Source organism: Fusarium proliferatum (genome assembly GCF_900067095.1).
Source record: "Fusarium proliferatum ET1 genome assembly, contig: FPRO_scaffold006, whole genome shotgun sequence".
Classification (NCBI taxonomy): Eukaryota; Fungi; Ascomycota; class Sordariomycetes; order Hypocreales; family Nectriaceae; genus Fusarium; species Fusarium proliferatum.
The window spans coordinates 1,300,321-1,319,213 of record NW_022194795.1 but is presented as its reverse complement, the minus strand read 5'-3'; the positions used below and the strand labels follow the sequence as shown (position 1 = coordinate 1,319,213).

Sequence of the window (18,893 nt, the reverse complement as noted above, 5' to 3'; positions counted from 1 at the left end):
GTTAGGAAACAATATTTCTGGTTGTGTGTTCCGTCGTAGGCTCGAGAGTGAACACTGATGCTTCATTTGCTCCAAGTCGATGTAAGCCTTTGAGTCATGTCCATAGCCTGAGTCCTTCTGATAAGCCCAATGCATTGTCATACTTTCGAGGTTTGTTCGTCTGGTCTCTTGTTCGTGATCTTACCATTGTTTGATGGCCGTGGCTCTTGTAGAGGCTCAAGTTTATTAGTGCCGTGGGGTAACTTGGACCTTTCAACCCAAACTAGGTACGTGTAAGCAATAACAGCAACAACAACAACAACAACAACAATGTCACATCGAAGTAGAGGCTGTCTTCGCTGCCGCCAACGACGAGTCAAGGTAATCAACAATTGTATTATCATTATTATTTCCAAGCGAGAACTAATCTGATTATCGTAGTGCGACCGCAGTCGCCCTTCGTGTCAACGTTGTATCGCCCGCAATGAGCTGTGTGTAGGGTATCGAGATGAAGGCGACCTCATGTTCCAACACGAAACTGCAAAAGTTGTCCTGAAGAGCCAAGCTTCTATTCCTTCAAACTCGTCTAGTTCCAGCAGCTCAAAATCTCCCCGAGAAAATCGTACAAGGAGTAGATCGGTTGAGCGTGCCCCCGAGAGCGCGTTCTCTTCGACTACTCCTGTCAATCTTCCAGCAGCATTTCCATGGTTAAAAGACCCGCCCAAAACAGAGTCCGCTTCCAAGGATGAACAGATAGCGAACATCTTCATGGAGAAATACGTGTTGCTTCCTTGTAACGAGTCATCCTCCCCTGGCTTTCTTGAGCATCTCCCTTGTTTGTTCAAAGAAGTCAACATTGAGGGCCGCTACGCATTGAGATTCGCTGTTCAAGCATGTGCCTTGGCAGACCTTTCTCGTGAACAAAGCTCAGAGGAATTAGTCGAGAGGTCGCTCGAGCTCTATGGTTATGCTCTTAGTGCCCTTGGACAATCGCTGGCTGAGAAGAACAAGACTCCAGATGATTACGATTTGATGGCAGTCGTTATGCTAGACATATTTGAGGTGAATACACTACACAACTGCACTCAACCTACCAAGCTTACACTCCTACGGACAATATTTATGCCTGACTCATCGACAACTGGTGCGCACGCCCAGGGCATGGCACATATTTTGCGACTCCGTGGCCAGGAGCAATTCCATGATCCCCGTGGCTGGGGTCTGTTCCGTCTAGCTCACCATAGACTGGTAAGAAACCCTCGCCCTCCGTGCAAGTAAATGCTGGACTTACAGTGAGAAGCAAAAACAATACTTGGCTAAGCAATTAAGCCCACTCCCTGAATCGCAAGGCTGGCTTGACAAGTTGAACGACGATATGGCTTCGGTAAAGCTAGAAAAAGACGGTCTAGCAATCAATCAGGTGTGTCAGCAGGCAAACCAGTTACTGAGCTCTATCAATGCTGGAGACACTGAAGCACACCGTTTGCTAGACCTGATAGATGAGATGCTCCGCCTTGATCAAGAGGCTACTCACTGGCGAAAGAAACCAGAATGGAACTTTCAGTCTAGGGCTCGTGATGAAGTACTCGAGAACAGAGAGTCCAACTTCTGGTTGCCAGAGTCTATCCAGCTTCATCCTGACTTATGGATGGCCTATGAGTGGAATTACCACCGTACTGCGCGCATCATTCTTCATCAGAAACTGGTGGCTTGCTTGGAAATGGTCAATACTGCACTACCATCAGACTCCAGAGTTGTATCTCGAACCACAGAGTCAGTCAGCACTGTCCAGTCTTTGGCTGGCGAGGTCCTGGCAACTGTTCCCCAATCGTTTGGTGACATCGATCACCTTGGTCGCTGGCACGCGGGGTCAAAGGCGGCTCGTTGGCAGGCCGTCGGCGCATACCTTTTGCTTTGGCCTATAAAGATCATCAAAAGCCGGAGCGCCTTGACCACGGGTTCACAGAAAGAGGATGCACAGAGAGTGTTTGAACGGATCAGAGAGTGCACGGGCATCAAGTCAAGCTTGGGTGCTCTATCCGAGATCTAATGATTCGAGTACACCAAATTAACTATAGTTCACTCCCTTAGACTATGTCATTGGAACACAGTCTCCTCCAATTCCGTTCCATCCTTGAGAGTGATGGTTTCAGCACCGATCATGGCAAATATGATCTGGCACGTAACGTCGCCCCTATTCTCCCAGCTGTGATTCACGCCCCGCTGAACAATGACTTCTCCTTGCTTGACAGTCCTTTCCTCTCCACCGTCGAGCCCCAGCACAATCTCACCCGAGAGAACCACAGCGTAGTCAAGGCTTTTGGTACGATGCATAGGTGCTTTACCACCGGGCTGGATCTGGGTCATGCAGAAGAGAGAGCCTTTGGGGGGACATCTCGGAAGAGAGTTTTCAAATGATGGGACAGAGTCTGTGTTGTTGACGGGGACGCTTTGACGGACATCGAAGACGTTGAAGCCACTGCCTTGAGGGCCAAAGGGCTGGAAGGGTGTGACATTTGTGTCAGGGACGAAAATGGAGGTTCCGTTCTCATCGTGTGTAGTTCGTACAAGACGAGGAGAGGAGTTTGAGATTTGAGAGGCCATGGTTGATGATATAGATAATGCTTTGTATGTGTATTCCGTGTAAGTGAAGAATATAGGGTTGAATATGGGAAGATGAAGGTGTCGAGTTGAACAGACGAAAAGACTGAAAGACTGAAAGACTGAAGAGGGAAAAAGCCTTATTTATACTTGTTCTGTAGCTGTATTCGGCCTTTAGAGAGCGCGAGCGTCAGCAGTATCTTGCTTGACCCTTTCTTTGGTCGTTAGTGATCGTCAGCCTCAAGCTCAACTATAGTTACAAGGTTCCTCGCGCCGCTTTCCCAATTAGGAAACACCCACGACTGGCGATGCTACGGTGAAGACGTAACTTGATGTAAGTGGAGGAGCAGAGTCGCACTAACAAAACGAAACATTTGGTTATAAATATAGGTAGGTAGGTAGGTAGGTAGATAGGTAGGTAGGTAGGCAAGCCACTAAAGAGCTATACAGAAGCACATGACAGTGACATCAGTTCTTTTTAAATACTTTACTTGGGCAAGTATGCGACTAGTGACTTGTAGCTATGTACTCCGTAAGTAGATACCTAATAGACAGCCAAGGTTACATAGAATGCCTCATAACCTGGGCATCTATCTCGCTAAGAGATAATCAAGCTCACTTTGGAGCCCGTTGAGACGGGAGACCTTGATCTACATTCCCGAGAGATCCTCCCGCCATTCTCAGTCCAGTGACAACGTTTTACGCAGGACAAGCATCCCCAAGCTTAGTTATTCAAGGATGCCGGGTCCATCTTGTACGAAAGAATCCTCAGCTCCAAGTCATCTTGATCAGCCAGGAACCATTCATCTTCCACAGGCGGTGCGACACTCTTAGGGTACTTGAAGGGGATATAGCAAAAGTACACCGTAGATACTATTTGAGCGATAACAAACCACCCAATGAAAATGATGGGGCAACCGAGGAGGGTGATGATGGCGGAGAGGTAGACTTGGACTACCAGGAGGAGAAAGGCCAATCCGCTGGTGGTACGTGTTGCTCTTTGGGAGCTCTCATACGCGGCTTTTGCATCTGAGATGAAAGAGTTAGCCCAATTCCGAACTACTCGCTGGGTACTACCTATATCAATGAGTATTTCTTACATGGCGTTGTGTCATTGTGGAGGGTAGATGCGACGATGACTAGGGATAACTGAGCCACGGCTACTAAAATATAGCCATAACCTAGAAGAGTCAGTATAGTTACTGATCACCACCCAATTCGAGATACTAACATATTGCAAGGCGTTGTTTTTCTCCAATCGCAGACATGTTGGGGAATATTGCGGATGATTACCCATGATAGAGAAGACTGGCGGTATTTGCCTGATATTCGACAGAAGGGGGAAACTAACTTGAAGAGAGTACAAGAGAGACAGGTCCCCATATTGACCATACATAAGTAGGTAGCTATTTGCCTTCATCATAAAGTTCACAAGAGTTTGTGCTGGCACAGACTGAAAAGTTTAGTCGACCTCTCATGGTTATAGTTTGCGCGCGATATCAAGAAGACACTCACTCTCTACCAATCGTGACCGAGGTACTACTCCAAATGAAAGAGATGCCACCAGTGATTTAAATTCGACTCATCTAAAGACTCGTACTAGAGAAGGACACGTCTTCAAGTGTCAGGTAGTGGCAAAAGACTCAGCAAAGGAGGCCCAATGAGGCGTGTCCAAGGTTAAGATGATCATTGTGAAGACGGTGAGTACGCTCATACCATGATAATGTGTACCCCATTTAGTCTCAGATACTTTACATAGAGCATCTTGAAACCGGGAAAGCAAGACGCAGAAGAAGAGAAGATATAGGTACCTTAGTACTTTAGTTAGTACCTTTACCAAGTCTCATGTACCGAGGTATCATGTAAAAGTACCTTACCTACCTAGGTACTCATCTCTAGGTAAAGTCTAACTTGAACCAAAAGCCCAACGATAGGATCAATTCGAAGAGTGTAAAACTTGTTATGTTAATATTATATTCCCAGAAGCAGCCAGGATGAGTTTCTATTTGCTCCGACAGAGATAGAACTTTTCATTTCTCCTTAGATTCCACAACAGTCCCATAAGAAGACGCTGAAAGGGGCCCTCAATAGCAAGGGGATATATGTGATTGGTATACATCTCATACATCTCATGCGTGCGTGTTGCACGCATGACTTTGTGATTAGGCTTCAAGCTGAAGAGAACAAACACGGCGTTTCCCCCGGCGTTCTTCTGCAGTTTCCCCTCCCTCTTGATTATCACCATCCTCTTTTCTTTGGTCAATCCTATATTCTAAGCTATCACCACCATCACCATCACCATCACCGTCACCCGTCACCATCATGCTTGGAGACGACAACTCCACCGCTTTCTTAGATAACAATGCCCTTATTGGTTCTGGCTCTGATGTCCCTGGCTTCCATACAATGGCCAGAGTCACAGCCAGAGCCGTGGTAAAGGCAGCTACTGCAACAGTCACAGAAGCAGAAACAGCAACAGAAACCTCAGTACTCAGAGAACAGATTGATTTTATTCTCGACAATGAATACTCTCATCTGATGGGTATTTATCTACCCGAGCCTTCGAGACAGTGATCTATTCGAATATAATCTAATCTAACCTGATGTTATAGTCGCATTCGCCATTGCCACTGGTCTAGCTGCTCTTGTATCCATCGCAACCATCTTCAATGTCGTCCGCAGTTTTTCAAAAGTCAAGGCCAGCATGCCACCTCCTGGAGACGGCAATGGACATGGTAAATAGCAACTCTGCTTCTCCCCAATACTCTCTACCCAGTGCTGACCGATACCGCCTCTATCTAGGCCTGAACCTGTACGGTTGCTACAGAAAAACCCAGGTGCATTTCATCTTCATCATACTGTTTCTGCTCGGCTGCCTTGCTACCTTCACTCTAGCGACGGCCAAGCTCATGCTTCTGGGCAAGATAGAAGGTTCTGTAGACCTTTTGAGTATTGCCTTTGCCGTCCAAGCCTTGACTTTTCTGTCTGCACTCTTGGCCAGCCGCTCTCTGATGGAAAACACCGTCACTATCTTTGAAGAAAAAGAAGCAGACATGGCGGTTAACGAGTGGGATCCCAAGTTGTAGGCTGGTGGTCATCGAATCTACAATTGAGGCTAGAAAAGACTGGACAAGGACAATACAATCAAAGCAAGGATTCTTAACTGAAGCTATCTCCATCTCCAAGTGCACATCATGATACGGCTTCACTGCCAACTCCCTCCCCGTTATCTCCCCCATCACAGTAGGCATCATCATCTTCCTCCGCTTTCCTCTCTCCCCAAAAGCCTTTACCGTAACTGACAAGGATCTCTTCCCCCTTCTTGATCCCTACTCCCTTCTTCTTATTCTTCTTCCCACCTCCAAGCACCCAAACTCCCACACAAAACTCTCCCCATCGCTCGCACCAAACCGTCCTAAACTCCGCATTCGCCCTCTCTCCCACGCCTCTAAAGTCGTTCACGAAACGCCCTTCGTTCCCCTCATTCGCTGCATCAACAGCTGCGTCAAGCTCTCGGTCCAGCCATAAGTCGTAGTCGCTCTCTGTTGACGATGCTGAGCCTGAGTGCACTCGGCCGAGATACGCGAGGATGAAGCTACCAGGCGCAAGATTTTGGGCTGCAAAGAGACCGTTTTGGCCGTTTGCTGGGTGTGACGGCTCAGAAATGGGCTGAATCTTGACCAGACTGCACGGCGTTGTTGTCGCCGGCGATGGGATGATTGGAACGCCGCTTGGAGCAGAGGGTTTGTTTCTGAGAGCTTGTACGTGCGTTGGGGTTAGACTCTTGTCATGAAGAGGCGCCTTGAGATACGGGAAGCCGTCCGGCCAATTCTTTGGTTTAGACATGACGAGGCCTACAAACATGTGATGCAAGATGGACTCTAAATGAATGAATGATTGCCACCATCAGCTTTGCTTTGCAGTGGCCCAAGAAGAAACAGAAACTCCCAATGAGGTTGATGATCCACAGACCCCCACGTATCAATAAACCTAGGTCTGCCACAGTAAAGTTACATACAACTCACGGTCACTGACATCACAGTCAACACCAAAAGGTCTTCCCAAAATGCAATTGTCTCCTTATTACCAATGCTCCATGCAAACTATCTAGACTATTCCTACAAGTCGATCTCATGAGACCATAAATGAATGCCCGCCCTACTCTCACGCCCTCAAGACACGCTTGCTCCTTTTTAGCACTTCCTCCTGCATTACTAGACTATTGTATAACCACTCCAATATGGCATTAATCCTATACTGCTGACGTCCACGTCCTTCTAGTGGGACATAACTTCCCGGTATCGGTCCATGCTCAAGTCCACTGAGTAAGCCAACAGACGATCTTGTGTCAAAGGCAGGTTGAGAATCCTAGACCTCAATTCCATATCCTGCAATGCATAGTTAGTACTTGTTCCATCCTTGCGTTCCATCCGCTAAATCATACCTGTTTCATCTTGCTGGCTTTAACAATCTCCTTAGCTGTCTCATCTGCCATGTCTGACACGGCAGCGTACCGCAGGACTCCAGAATCTTCTGTTTCCTTGTCCATCGCGTGCAGACCTGCAAGGAGCTTCTCCAAAACTGCCTGTGGTGCAATCTCATGCCTCGCGCGATACTGAACGAGCTGCAGGAAGAAGCTGTAGATCTCTCCTCCAAGCGGCCAGTCCGAAATGACCCCCTGTCGGCCTTCAAACTGAGAGAGAAGAGCAGAGAGGTCCGCGTAGTCGCGTTCAACAATGGCTAGCGGTGCAACCTCCTTAACCAGAACACGGTGAGCTTCCACAAAAGAGCCGGCGCGCAGGAGGCATTGCACTTCTGAGTACGCATCCTTTTTAACGCTGCGCATGTACAGAGCCAGGGCCTCCCAGATCCACAACGAAGGGATTTGGAATTTTTCGGTAAGTAACTGGAAAGCGGCAGAGTTTTCATCGCCGACGAGGCCAGCATGCCGGGCAAGATGTTCCTGGATAGCCATCTTGCGGGCGAGGGGCTTGCTCAGATGCAACAAAACAAACACTGCCTCGAGCCATTCACCGGCGCTTGTTAATTGCGAGGCGAAAGCAAGAGTAGCGGCGTCGGCCTTTTCAGCGCCATCCCGGCCAAAAGAAACCCTGCCACTAGATGCAAGGGCAAGTCCGAGCTGCCAAGTCAGCCGCATATCAAGTGGAGAGAGCTGCGAGTTTTCAGGGCGCAACACAGCCTCCAGGTCGGTGCTGTTATTGGCGTACAACTGTAAAAGACCCCAGAGAAGATCTTGTCGGCGGTCCGAGTCGACATCATCCCACAAGGGCTTGATGCCCTGATCAATATACCAAGGCAATGGAAGGTACTCCTTCTCCTGGTCAACATCGTTCTTGAAGCTATGCACTGCAGCTGCTAGGTCGTCCTGCTGAGCGATCGAGTACCACAGTCGGAGACCAAAGGCCTGCTTCCAGTCGAGTCCAAACTTTTTCGAAATAACAAACGAATCTAGGCGGTCCTCAACAGGCACTCCCTTCATACCTTCGCAGACACATGCATTACCCGAAAGGAGCTCGTAGATGGTACGGATCGATTCTGAAAATTCCGATAGCATCCTTGAATCGTGCCATGCCTTGAGCTGTTCTCGCATGTCTTTCTTGGCAGCATCACTGGTACCAATAAGAGGCACCAAGGTGGCCAGATGGAAATTCTTCCCGTCGAGAAGGTGCTTACAAGCGTCAATGATCCGGTGGCCAGCTAGACACGCAACAGCCTTCTCTTCGCTCGATCCTGCCAGGCCGATAGTCGTAGCCGAGGCCGAGTCTACAAGGAGAGACCAGAAATGTGACAGCTTGTTCCGGCGGAGAAGATGCTCCGGTTGACTATTGTCGTTGACCGAGTCGAAGAGGATACTGGCCAACTCCCACACATGCTTCTCCTGCATGCTTGCGGGGTCGTTCATGTCCTGTTGGTGGAAGACATCCTGCAAGTGAGTAACGTTGAGGGAGGCGAAAGGAACATCATCAACTATTCGGATTTCAGTGAGCTTATCCTGGTTGCCCAGGTATCGCTTGGATTGCTATGTGACGAGTCAGCATATGTCTGATGGTCGATGCTCAATAACTAACCTCCATTGTGAATGAGGCTAGGCGGAGATCTTGCTTATCAGTCTGAATTGAACAGCGTTGAAAAGAAACAAGGTCGGTATTATGGGTGAGAGATCGTCGGCTGCCTTCTGAAACCAGTGGTCGGGGAACAACAAGTGTCTCGTCAGGACCCCAAGTAGGTCGGCCAGCGTCGTGGAAAGTCTTTTCGTAACCGTCTAAAGTCATTGTCTTGTCTTGTCGCTCGTAGGGCCACTAATCAAAATCAATTTTAGCGTCAATTCATATACTATAAGTCAATAGATACATAAACCTCGAGCAATTACATTCTGGGGCCACTCAGGTAACAACTAGGGAACCGACCTTGGGAAAGCCTTTGCCAGAGACTGAGGCTCGAGTTTTCTGGGGCGCTGGCTTGGGCTTCTCGAACAATGAGTTCATGAGGTCGATGCTAGTCGCAAACCCACGGCCTTTATCCATGCCAATGGTGCTTGTCGCGAAATTGTCCGGCCTATCGTTCTTTGCAATACTCTTCCTCCAAATGGATGATTTCCGCAAAGTGTCGGATCCACTCTTGTCGAGGTCGATCAATACACCCGTCTGTCTTGAGGGAGAGTCATTCAGCTCTCTCAAAAGCTGTCGGTCTCGCTTGACTGGGCTGACAGTCTTTCGTAACATCTCCATCCAATCGTCCCCATCGGCAACTTCCAGCTGCACAGGACCAGCAGAGTCCTTAACAGCTCGCATTCTAGCTCTGAGGATGCCTCCGGGAGTCGCTTTCACGGCTTCCGGAGCACCCTCGGACGAGTTGTCGTCGAGCTCCGCGGCCAGATGCGGTTCGAGGGAAGACCTCGCCATGTCTTCATCCTCGGACACGTCATATTCATCACCCGTATCATCGGCGTATTCCTCCTCGAGGGACAGCCTGACATCGTTGGGTGCGGAATCCGCGGAGCTAACCCCTAAAAAAGACTGCTCGCCAGAGAAGTGGGGTTGTAGGGCTTGAGCTTCATCGTCAAAACCACCAGGAAGACCTCCATGTCTTCGAAACTCGAATGTGTCATCTTCCATGGGCGAGTTGTTGGAGTTGATGGAAGCATCGAGAGCCACCTCCTGGGGGGCGGCTGGCTCGTTCTGTGTCATCTCCTCGTCGTCGGAATCATCGTCATCAAGGCCATAAGTGGTAAAGTGCTCTACTGAGAAGACCCAGACACCGGTCTCCTTGTCGTAGCTCTCAAAAGTTGTGTTCTCGATTCGCTTGAGACGCTCAACGTGTTTGTTAAACCGTTTAGGGTCATTGGCGATACGCTTACCACCCCGAGGCCATGACTGCTCGAGAGCAATCCTGGCGGGAACATTGAGGCCCTTGCCGACAGGCGGTTTCTTGGCTGAGATCGGATAGACTGTAGCAGATCGAGGCTCTAGCACAATAAGAGTGCCGCAGATCTCAGCCAGATCAATGTTGCTGATGTCTACAGGGACCTTGAAAGAAACATAACCAACATTGTCACGGCCAACAGTGAAGCCATCAACCTTTTGGCGCTGCATGCGGTTTAACTTTTCGAGATCCTCCAAGGGAGGTGACATCCAGTATTGTCCGGGAGCATTGTCGGTGCTGGTAGATGAAGCCTCGGGAGTGGCAGTGTGATCCTCCTCATGGACGATAGCCAGCTCGTTGCCCTTAACTTCCTCCATTTCAGGGGTCTTGGAGCCCGCTGAACCGTTCGAGCCATTAGCTGTGCGGATCTGGCGAGGGGTCTCGTCGTTGGCTGTTGGGCTTTCAACGTCGCTAGCAGCAGGAAGAGCACCGCGAACAGGTGTGCTGTCATCCATGTCAACGTTGCTTGTGTCAAAGCTAACACGCTTGGAGAGCTTTCGGGAACCAGTTCCAGCATCTGAGGCCCTGTCCTTCTGCGGCGTTGAAAAGAGATCACTCCTGATGTCTCTGTTGATAACGAGCTTCTTGGAGCCAGTGCTTCCATACCACCTGGGCTGAGATCCATTAGAGAAAGCTCCGGGGGCAAGAATACTGTCTTCAGTGTTAAAGCTGCGGCGCAGGCTGTTAGTCGACAGGCTTTTACTGAGATTTCCAGATCGGCTGGAGCCTAGTAAACTGTGGCCGAGGTTTCCAGGTGTACTGGAAATGCTACTCGCGGGGCTGCCCGAGGGGGTACCGTAGTTGCTGTAAGAAAAGCCGAAGCCTCGCTTTTGGGGAGTAGCATATCGAGAAGCAGAGGCCGGAGCCAGCTTATACATAGGCAGAATCGAGCTTCTTCTTGGCTTTGAACCACCACTCAGTGGAGTGGCCAGAGGACCGGGGTTCTGGACTTCGTTTCCACCGAGGCCAGCAAACAGACCAGGAGAACCAAAAGCCGAAACGTCGTTGAGGTTGGCAGTCAGACCCTGAGGGGCATTGACGGACTGGCTGTTGCCTAGGATTGAAGCTCCATTCTGTTGCTGTTGCTGGTTTGTGCTGCCGCCGAACAGGGAAGATCCAGCGTTCTGGTTGTTTTGGCCGCCAAAGAGGCTGCTTCCAGCATTGTTAGTGCTGCCACCAAACAAACCGGGCTTTTGCTGCTGGTTATTGGCGGCACCGAAGAGGCCGCCGGTATTTTGGTTCATCTGAGTATTTGAGGTCAAGCCGCCGCCGAAGCCAGCTCCAGGTGTGTTCGTTTGAGCTGTGGTGCTGTTTCCGAAAAGGCCACCAGTTGGGGCAGGCTTGCTACCGAACAGACCACCAGCCGCATTGTTGTTGGCGGCTCCAAAGCCAGCCGTATTCGTCTGCTGTTGATTGTTGCCAAATAGGCCACCACTAGTACCAGTTGTGCCAGTGTTTGTGTTGCCAAATAAGCCAGTACCAGCAGGCTTCTGTTGGTTGTTGCCGCCAAACAATCCGCCCGACTGCTGTGTTTGGTTGCTCTGGCCAAAGAGGCCACCACCGGTGTTTTGCTGTGCCTGGTTGTTGTTCTGTCCGAAGAGGCCACCACTAGTGCCGGCAGCTTGGGTGTTGTTGCCGCCGAAGAGGCCACCGCCGCTGTTTGCAGTGTTATTGTTTGCGCCAAACGCGTTATTTGTGGTGCTGGCTCCAAATCCACCCGTAGTACTGGTACTAGTGTTTCCGAAGCTGAAACCGGTACCAGCAGGCTTGTTCTGAGCTGCTCCGAACAGTCCACCACCAGTGTTCGTGTTCGTCTGACCGAAGCCAGACCCGGTGGTGTTCGTGCTACCAAAGCCACCTGCAGCGTTGGTGTTTCCTCCTCCAAAAAGACCGCCGCCAGTCTGGTTCGTCTGCGCGGTGGTGCTGCCGAATAGGCCCCCGGCAGGTTTGTTCGCAGTGCTGCCAAACAAGCCCCCGCTGGCGGTGTTGTTGTTGTTGTTGGTTGCTCCAAAACCAGTCGAGCCAAAGCCAGTGCTGGGTGTTGAGGTGTTGTTCGTGTTGGATCCGAAAAGACCACCACCAGTGTTGGCCGTCGTGTTCGCCCCAAAGCCTGAAGCTGTGGTGGTATTTGTGTTAGTTCCAAACCCTCCGCCAAAACCTGAGCTCACGCCAAACGCACCACCACCAGTAGCATTGCCATGTCGTCTTCCTTGGACGTAATCGGCAAGTCGAAGCTCGTCAGCCGACCACTTCTTGTAGGGATCTTGGAAAAGAATGTTTTGGTAAGAGTTGGTCGAGGTACTATTAGCTTCCTTTTCGCTCCATGCTTGGAAGGCCGCAACAGCAGTGCCAGGAGGATCGCCCGCAGCGCCGCCAAGAGTATTGGTGCTTGAGGCGCCAAATCCTGCGCCAGAGCCGAAGCCGGAGCCGAAGCCTGTCGTCGCGGGAGTGGTGGTGGTGTTGTTGCCTCCGCCGAAGAGCGATCCGCCGGTGTTGGTCGTAGTGCCAAAGCCAGTCTTGTTGGCAGTGTTGCCTCCAAACATACCACCTCCTGTGTTGCTACCGAACGCTGATGTGGTGTTGCTTGTGTTGCTTCCAAAACCTCCAAACCCTGTGCCAGTGCTGGTGTTGTTGGTGGTTGAGGAGCCGAAGAGGCCACCTCCTGTGCTGGTAGAGGTAGAACCGAATGCAGGTTTAGCTCCAAAGCCGCCAGCAGTATTTGTAGATCCAAAGCCGCCTAAGATATTGATTGTTAGTATGTCGATGTCGATAGAGCTTTGCGCACTGGATTCGTCTCTCAATGGTAGATGACAGTGATGCGATGAAGTAAAATTTGCGTACCGGTTGTTGAGCCAAAGCCGCCTGTGGTGTTGTTATTATTATTATTATTTCCGGCACCAAAGAGGCCACCAGAAGTGTTGTTGTTTTGGCCAAAGCCGCCGAAGCCGCCGCCGAAAGACATAATGGTCGCCGATGATGAAGTTGTTAAGGAGTGGATGTCAGTCTGCGCTCCTGCGATTTTTCAGGGCGAGCACGCGTATGAGCGTGCATGTGGAGAAGAGAAGTTGATTGAGCTAGGGTGAGGTACCTCAGTGGCTTTAGTAGTAGCTTAAGGTCTGTCGCACCAACTCCGTAGGCCCCAGTGCGTTGCTGCCTCAGACAAGAACTTTGCAGCTTGATTGGTTCTTGAGCTTGAACGGCCAATCAGGCGCTGCGCCGGAGCTACATACTGGTTGAGTCACTGATGCCTGCGGTAGGCCTAAGGTCTACCTGCTTCAAAGGTACCAAGGCAGACTCGACGTCAGCCAAAACCGCGTTTGGTTGGTCAGCTCTGCACGCGCCTGGGAGCCCAAGAAAACAAATGACATCTTGACTTGGGTAATTTTGCTTCATTGCCTCAATCATTCCTGATATTGAACAGCTGACTGGTGCATATTCAGGCGGGTGTTTTCTAATCAATTGTTTGCAAATGCTTCCTCTAGCTTAGATATTGGTAACCTAAATATCACTTCACAGTTTCTCCCGAGCTACCTACCTAGGTATGGAGGCTTTGATCACGATCCCAAAGCTGATCCCTCGGTCTACGTCTGACAACCACAATGGCTGTACCTTAAGTTCGGGCCCACCTGAGCCATCCACAGCAATGACAATGAAGCTGCCCTAGGGGAGGAAAGAAAACTCGAGACCTTGATCCTAAATGATAAAAAGACTTAGGTAACTTTACATAAATTTAGAATATCTTCACTAAATTTAGGATATCTTTTACTGGGTTTGTTTTGGCACCCTATATGAAGGTCTTGTGTTTTCTTGCTCCCCGAGGCTGCCCAACCCGACTAGAAAGAATATCTTGAGCCTGGAGATGAAAGGCACAATACAGATTTATTAGCGCTCAGACATACAAGGCGTACAGATGACAAAGGACTTCATTTCATACTAATATAAATCCATTGTTGTATGTTGAGACCCTGACTATAACCCATGTAGCCATTGCCAATTTCCTACAACAAGCTGGAGGTGCACTAATTTTTTCTACCACCGCGTCAAGGGTCGCGTCACACAACCTACCTACCTCTAAGCATCCATCTCTTTCAGCTCTTTGAATACACAACACAACCTTGCGCTGCGCCCCAACAACATCTTCGCCCTGTCGCATCAGGTGCCTTTGCTATTGTCAACCTCTGCGATCATAACTATCCTCAAATTTTGTTATTATACCCGTTGTTTGGGAACCATCGCACCCACCGCCTTGCTTGCTCGATTGCCACTCTCTTCCAGCCACATTGAGAAATCAAAACAATGAATTCTCATGCGACGCCACGCACTGCCTTTCAAGGGCGCTCGTTAGGCGGCTCGGGACTTCCTCCGCAGTCGAGGCAGCCAGTTGCTGCTCAAGTGTCTTCAAATGAAGACTATAGTACGATTCCGGAGGAGGACCGCGAACATATTGATGAAGTTGTAGGTTGAGTCTGAGCCGCCTTGAGAAACTCTCCGCTCACATTTACTTCTGCCAGTTTGATTTGATGGACATGAAGAAGAAGGGATGGCTCAACAGTTACGAATTCAGACACTCGCTAGCAGCCCTAGGCTTTGATATGTCAAAGCCTGATTACTTCAGAGAACTACAGTCATACGGCTCTGTTCCTCCCGAATGGCAAGATCCTCACAACTGTCCTGTCAACCGCCTCTATGTTTACCTCGATCAATTCCGATTATGCGCTGCCAAGTTACTCGCCAACCGCGACCCCAGACAAGAAGCGACAAAAGTGTTCAACATGTTTGATTACGATGGAGATGGTGTTATTTCCTTTGAGGACATGCGACGGCTAGCTTCCGATATCAAGGAAGAGAGGACCATGACAGACGAGGAAATTCAGAGCATGATTGAGCATCTGGATCACGAGGGCAAAGGCGGTGTAAACTTGGAAGAATTCATACAGATGATGGAGGAGGCTGGTTAAGCCCAACCACAGGGGTTCAAAGAATGGCAAAATACCAGCCGTGCCAGACCATGACAGTAAAAAAAATCCGGGACAAGTGGCATCGCTCGGGGTTCGCATATTATCCACGCCTGTCGCGCTTCGAGGTCGATATGTGGGCTTGCAACAAAGAATCTCCCATCTTGAGCCGATAAGGTCATTGTTGCAACAGATCGAGCGAGGCACATGGCTGTCTCAGAATCGTCCTCGCGAGCACAGAATTGCCCCGAATACACGAGGCTTGGCTAGCCGAGTCAAGCCACACTGTCAGACAGAGAATGATTCAGTCCGCGACCTTTTAAGCGGTTTGGGTACATTAGTTAGCTGCTAGACGCATTAAGCATTGAAAGAGAAAACGGGAAAGGCGTCATATGGCTACAACGGAGTCAATGGGTAGATTTCAATAACATCTAAGAATTGTTTTTTTTTTCTCGAATGCGCCAGGTGCGCTGTCTAAAATCCCAGAATCCGTCACAAAAGCTTTCCCATTCTCCCATCACAACTAAGCCACCCAATATCAGACTCAACTATGGTCCAATACCATAAAAATGTACCGAGAACAGGGGAATACCATCCTTCGCCTGCGCAAAAAACGGGAATCGGGTTCAAGCCGGGATATGAAGATGAACGTACAACAAAGAAAAGTCAGGGGTAATCAATCAAACCATCACACAACTAGCTTGTCACCAATACATGAGCGTAAATTTCGATTGAGGAACTCAACTTAGAACTGGATCAAGTCGTGGTTCTGCTGTTGTTGCTGTGGTGCCTGCGGGTGGGCGAAGGGGTTGTTCGTCTGTCCATTCATGCCAGCAGGTCCAGTCGCAGCAGGCATCTGGGCGCCATAGTTGACTGTGGGCATACCCGTGAACTGCTGTCGGAGGAAGGGGTTGTTGCCAGTAGCCTCAGCGTTGATGCGGGCAATTCCTGCACCGGCACTGTTGACGAACGTGCCAGGGGCTGTATGCTGGGCGGGAATACGAAGGTTGCCTGTGTTGCCAAAGGTATCCATGCCGTCACCGCTCGCAAGCAGAGTGTTTAGTCGTGTCTCGTGCTCATTCATCTCCTTTTGAGGAGCGACGAATGAAGGTTGTGACTGAGGGAAGCTATTTTGTGATTGCAAGGGGAAGCTGTTCTGCTGCTGGAGCTGGGGCTGAGTCTGAGGTTGATTGCCAAAGGAGTTGAGGCTCTTCTGTTCAGGAAGCGCACCGAGGGACGAAATTGGGTTTGGTCGGGCGGACTGAGGACGGCTGAACTGGGCGAAGGGGTTGTTGGAACCAGTGGGAGTTGGTTGCAATTGCTGCTGACTGTTGTTGGTTGCCCAGGGGTTGTTGCTACCAGGCTGGAGAGTAGGTTCGGGAGAAGCAGGTGATGAGAGCGACTGCTGCTGGGGCTGCTGCTGTTGTTGCAAGTAAGGGTTGAAGCCTGTGGGCTGGGGTTGAAAGCCTTGCTGGTTTTGCTGTTGTTGCTGACCATAGGGATCGAAGCCCATGCCTGTCTGCTGGCCGTTGAAACCGGTGTTGTAGTTTGGCTGGAAGCCAGTGGGTTGGGTCTGCTGGAATCCAGTATAGGCGTTGTTCATGTAGCCAGTAGGCTGGGGTTGATTCTGCTCGATAGGGTTGGCGAAGAAATCAACGGGGTTTCCTTGCTGGTATCCTTGGTTGAAGCCAGTGTACTGTGGCTGGCTGGTTTGCTGCTGAGGAGTAGGATCGTCGTCGAAAAGAGAGGCAGCGTTGCTGTTCTCGAGTTCCCTGCGCCTTCGTTCTTCCTCTTCCTCACTAAGCTTGATTGCCTTCGCCAAATCGTCATCGTCATCTGGTCCGTTCTGTCGGCTTTCGCGCTTCTTCCTGTCTTCCTCCTCCTGGTACTTGCTTGCTTCCAGAGCTAGACGGTACTCGGCATCTTCCTCTTCGTTCATTTGTCGTCTCGGCTGCTGTCGTCGGGTTCCATGGTTCACGGGCTCAGCATGCTGAGGAGCAAATTCCTCAAGGCCAGTGACGCGCGACTTCCAGGATCTTCGGTCGCTCCGCTCGGCCCGGAGCCTCTCTTCGTCCAAAATGAGTGAAGTTAACTCCTTGGCAGCAACTCGGACTAGCTGGGTGTTAGTGGCAGCTTTAGACGGCACATATACAAACACTGACCGTTTTGTCCGACATCGCGGCCGTCTTCGTCGACATATTGGAACTCTCGCAGAGTCTTGATAATATAAATACTCTGTCGAGCCCATGTAACGACAAGTTCTGAACCCTCGTGAAGACAATAATCAAGAACCTTGAGGGCTTTGAGTACGTGACGCCAATTCTTTCCCTTGTCGTTGAGACGCTTATCGATCATGTCCATAATTTCGTAGAACTCGGTGGATCTAGTCGCGTCATGCCAAGTCAATACTTCTCATCGTACACAAGGTAGTTGAGCAATGCGCAGGGTATTACATACGTGTTGTATGTCATTTGAGCAATCTCGCTCATTTGAGTGCCGGTCGGGCCCCATGGGTCATTACTGGTAGCTACATGTCACTGTCAGCAGTGATGTCCCAGCGACGCAATCGAGAACGCAGGGAGTTCTGACCTTCTCGGACCTTGACCTGGGCGCTAGAGTAACCCTTGGTCACATTTTTGACACTTCGCATTACCTTGGACATGATGGGCGATATGTGATGTTGACTGGTTAATTTCGTTGGTGAACCGGATGCCTCGTGAGCGCCAATGGATCGGCCGAGGTAGGGTGATTCGATGAAGCTCGGAAAAAGGATTGGCCTGATCAAACTTTACAAGCGACAACCTCTGCGACACAAATCCGACACGCGCCCAGTGAGACGGAGTCCACGGAAGTAGTGCAGGGAGGGGGGTTTGAGGGGGTTGAGCAAGCTCCTAGGATCACGAGATATCCGCTCTGGTAATTGCGTAGCCTTTGCGACAAGTCCCAGCCAAAAGAACAAGAATCAGTCGCCGTTTGTCTGAGATTTGGCAATCAAGAGGAGGAGGATCGGGTGTGGAGGGTGGTTGAAGGACGGGACGCAATCGTGGAGTGATTAGGTCTGGATTTCAAGAGGTCGGGGAGACCGATCGGACACGACGTTATAAGATGAGGAGCGAGTGGGAGGAGGGAGGCGAAGTGACAAAGTTTGGAGGCGGCGAATTCAAAATTGAGGAGAGAGAAGCCTGATTCTGCCGTTTATGAGTAGAGCACAGTAGGTAGCGATTAGAGGAACAAAATTGCACTGCTCTTTGCGCGACTCGCAGAGCTGTAGAGGGAAAAGAGTGAGTGCAGGACAGGATGATGAATGAATTGGCGCTCTCTCTCATGCGGGATTGGGAGCGGCGAGCATGGAACCAAGGCCGGCCCAACTAATGGACGGGCTAGACGGGCGTGGCATGGCACATTGTGGCTCTGCCAGCTGATTACGTATCCATTTTCACTTGCCAGCTCAGATGAGCCTATTCAAGCTGTGCCAAGATTTGCGGGGTTCTTGAGGTTTGCGTTTGCGTATTTGAGTTGATGGTGTTGAAACTTTGCGTGTGTATACTTTGGAGCTTCTTTTTTATTCCACTTTGTGGTAATATCCCCGAATTTTGTTCTTCCGTTGAGGACTCTCCAACGCTTCAAGCACCTTCGTCAACTGTGGCTGAAATTTGGCTTACACAGGGTGTCAGAGCGTCTTTTACACCCGCTGGCCCCAATAGGAAACACATACGTCACGTCCTCGAAGGACCCTAGCCGCAGTTGGTGTGTAACAGGAGAAATGTGCGGTTTTGATCTCTCATTAATGCTTATATAAACTAAGGAAAAAAGAAGCATAAAACCGCAAGACAAAACATCAAAGGCTTTTCAAGCAGTACAGGACCTTCCTAATTTAATTCAAGTTTACAGATAACCGGCCATTCTTCTCACATC

General features: G+C 50.0%; 8 protein-coding genes across 8 annotated transcripts; 3 read left to right on the top strand and 5 right to left on the bottom strand.

Moving 5' to 3' along the window:
• Positions 1-309: 309 nt before the first annotated feature.
• FPRO_09508 (uncharacterized protein) lies at positions 310-2,029 on the top strand (the record flags this gene model as incomplete). Its single annotated transcript, XM_031232907.1, has 3 exons — positions 310-360; positions 421-1,227; positions 1,280-2,029. 3 exons carry the CDS (start codon positions 310-312, stop codon positions 2,027-2,029), a joined length of 1,608 nt encoding a protein of 535 aa, XP_031082797.1.
• A 47-nt stretch (positions 2,030-2,076) lies between these two features.
• FPRO_09507 (uncharacterized protein) lies at positions 2,077-2,583 on the bottom strand (the record flags this gene model as incomplete). The annotated part of the gene is made up of 1 exon (XM_031232906.1): positions 2,077-2,583. The coding sequence occupies one exon, from the start codon at positions 2,581-2,583 to the stop codon at positions 2,077-2,079; it is 507 nt and encodes a 168-aa protein (XP_031082796.1).
• Positions 2,584-3,304: 721 nt separating this feature from the next.
• Positions 3,305-3,848, bottom strand: FPRO_09506 (uncharacterized protein; the record flags this gene model as incomplete). Its single annotated transcript, XM_031232904.1, has 3 exons — positions 3,305-3,609; positions 3,681-3,761; positions 3,812-3,848. 3 exons carry the CDS (start codon positions 3,846-3,848, stop codon positions 3,305-3,307), a joined length of 423 nt encoding a protein of 140 aa, XP_031082795.1.
• A 1,054-nt stretch (positions 3,849-4,902) lies between these two features.
• On the top strand, positions 4,903-5,666 carry FPRO_09505 (uncharacterized protein; the record flags this gene model as incomplete). The annotated part of the gene is made up of 3 exons (XM_031232903.1): positions 4,903-5,122; positions 5,193-5,315; positions 5,383-5,666. 3 exons carry the CDS (start codon positions 4,903-4,905, stop codon positions 5,664-5,666), a joined length of 627 nt encoding a protein of 208 aa, XP_031082794.1.
• Positions 5,667-5,772: 106 nt separating this feature from the next.
• FPRO_09504 (uncharacterized protein) lies at positions 5,773-6,426 on the bottom strand (the record flags this gene model as incomplete). The annotated part of the gene is made up of 1 exon (XM_031232902.1): positions 5,773-6,426. One exon carries the CDS (start codon positions 6,424-6,426, stop codon positions 5,773-5,775), a length of 654 nt encoding a protein of 217 aa, XP_031082793.1.
• Positions 6,427-6,857: 431 nt separating this feature from the next.
• On the bottom strand, positions 6,858-12,985 carry FPRO_09503 (uncharacterized protein; the record flags this gene model as incomplete). The annotated part of the gene is made up of 5 exons (XM_031232901.1): positions 6,858-6,968; positions 7,025-8,620; positions 8,670-8,900; positions 9,009-12,760; positions 12,865-12,985. The coding sequence occupies 5 exons, from the start codon at positions 12,983-12,985 to the stop codon at positions 6,858-6,860; spliced, it is 5,811 nt and encodes a 1,936-aa protein (XP_031082792.1).
• A 1,334-nt stretch (positions 12,986-14,319) lies between these two features.
• Positions 14,320-14,981, top strand: FPRO_09502 (uncharacterized protein; the record flags this gene model as incomplete). The annotated part of the gene is made up of 2 exons (XM_031232900.1): positions 14,320-14,478; positions 14,535-14,981. 2 exons carry the CDS (start codon positions 14,320-14,322, stop codon positions 14,979-14,981), a joined length of 606 nt encoding a protein of 201 aa, XP_031082791.1.
• A 742-nt stretch (positions 14,982-15,723) lies between these two features.
• On the bottom strand, positions 15,724-17,640 carry FPRO_09501 (uncharacterized protein; the record flags this gene model as incomplete). Its single annotated transcript, XM_031232899.1, has 4 exons — positions 15,724-17,090; positions 17,141-17,361; positions 17,436-17,505; positions 17,568-17,640. The coding sequence occupies 4 exons, from the start codon at positions 17,638-17,640 to the stop codon at positions 15,724-15,726; spliced, it is 1,731 nt and encodes a 576-aa protein (XP_031082790.1).
• Positions 17,641-18,893: the final 1,253 nt, after the last annotated feature.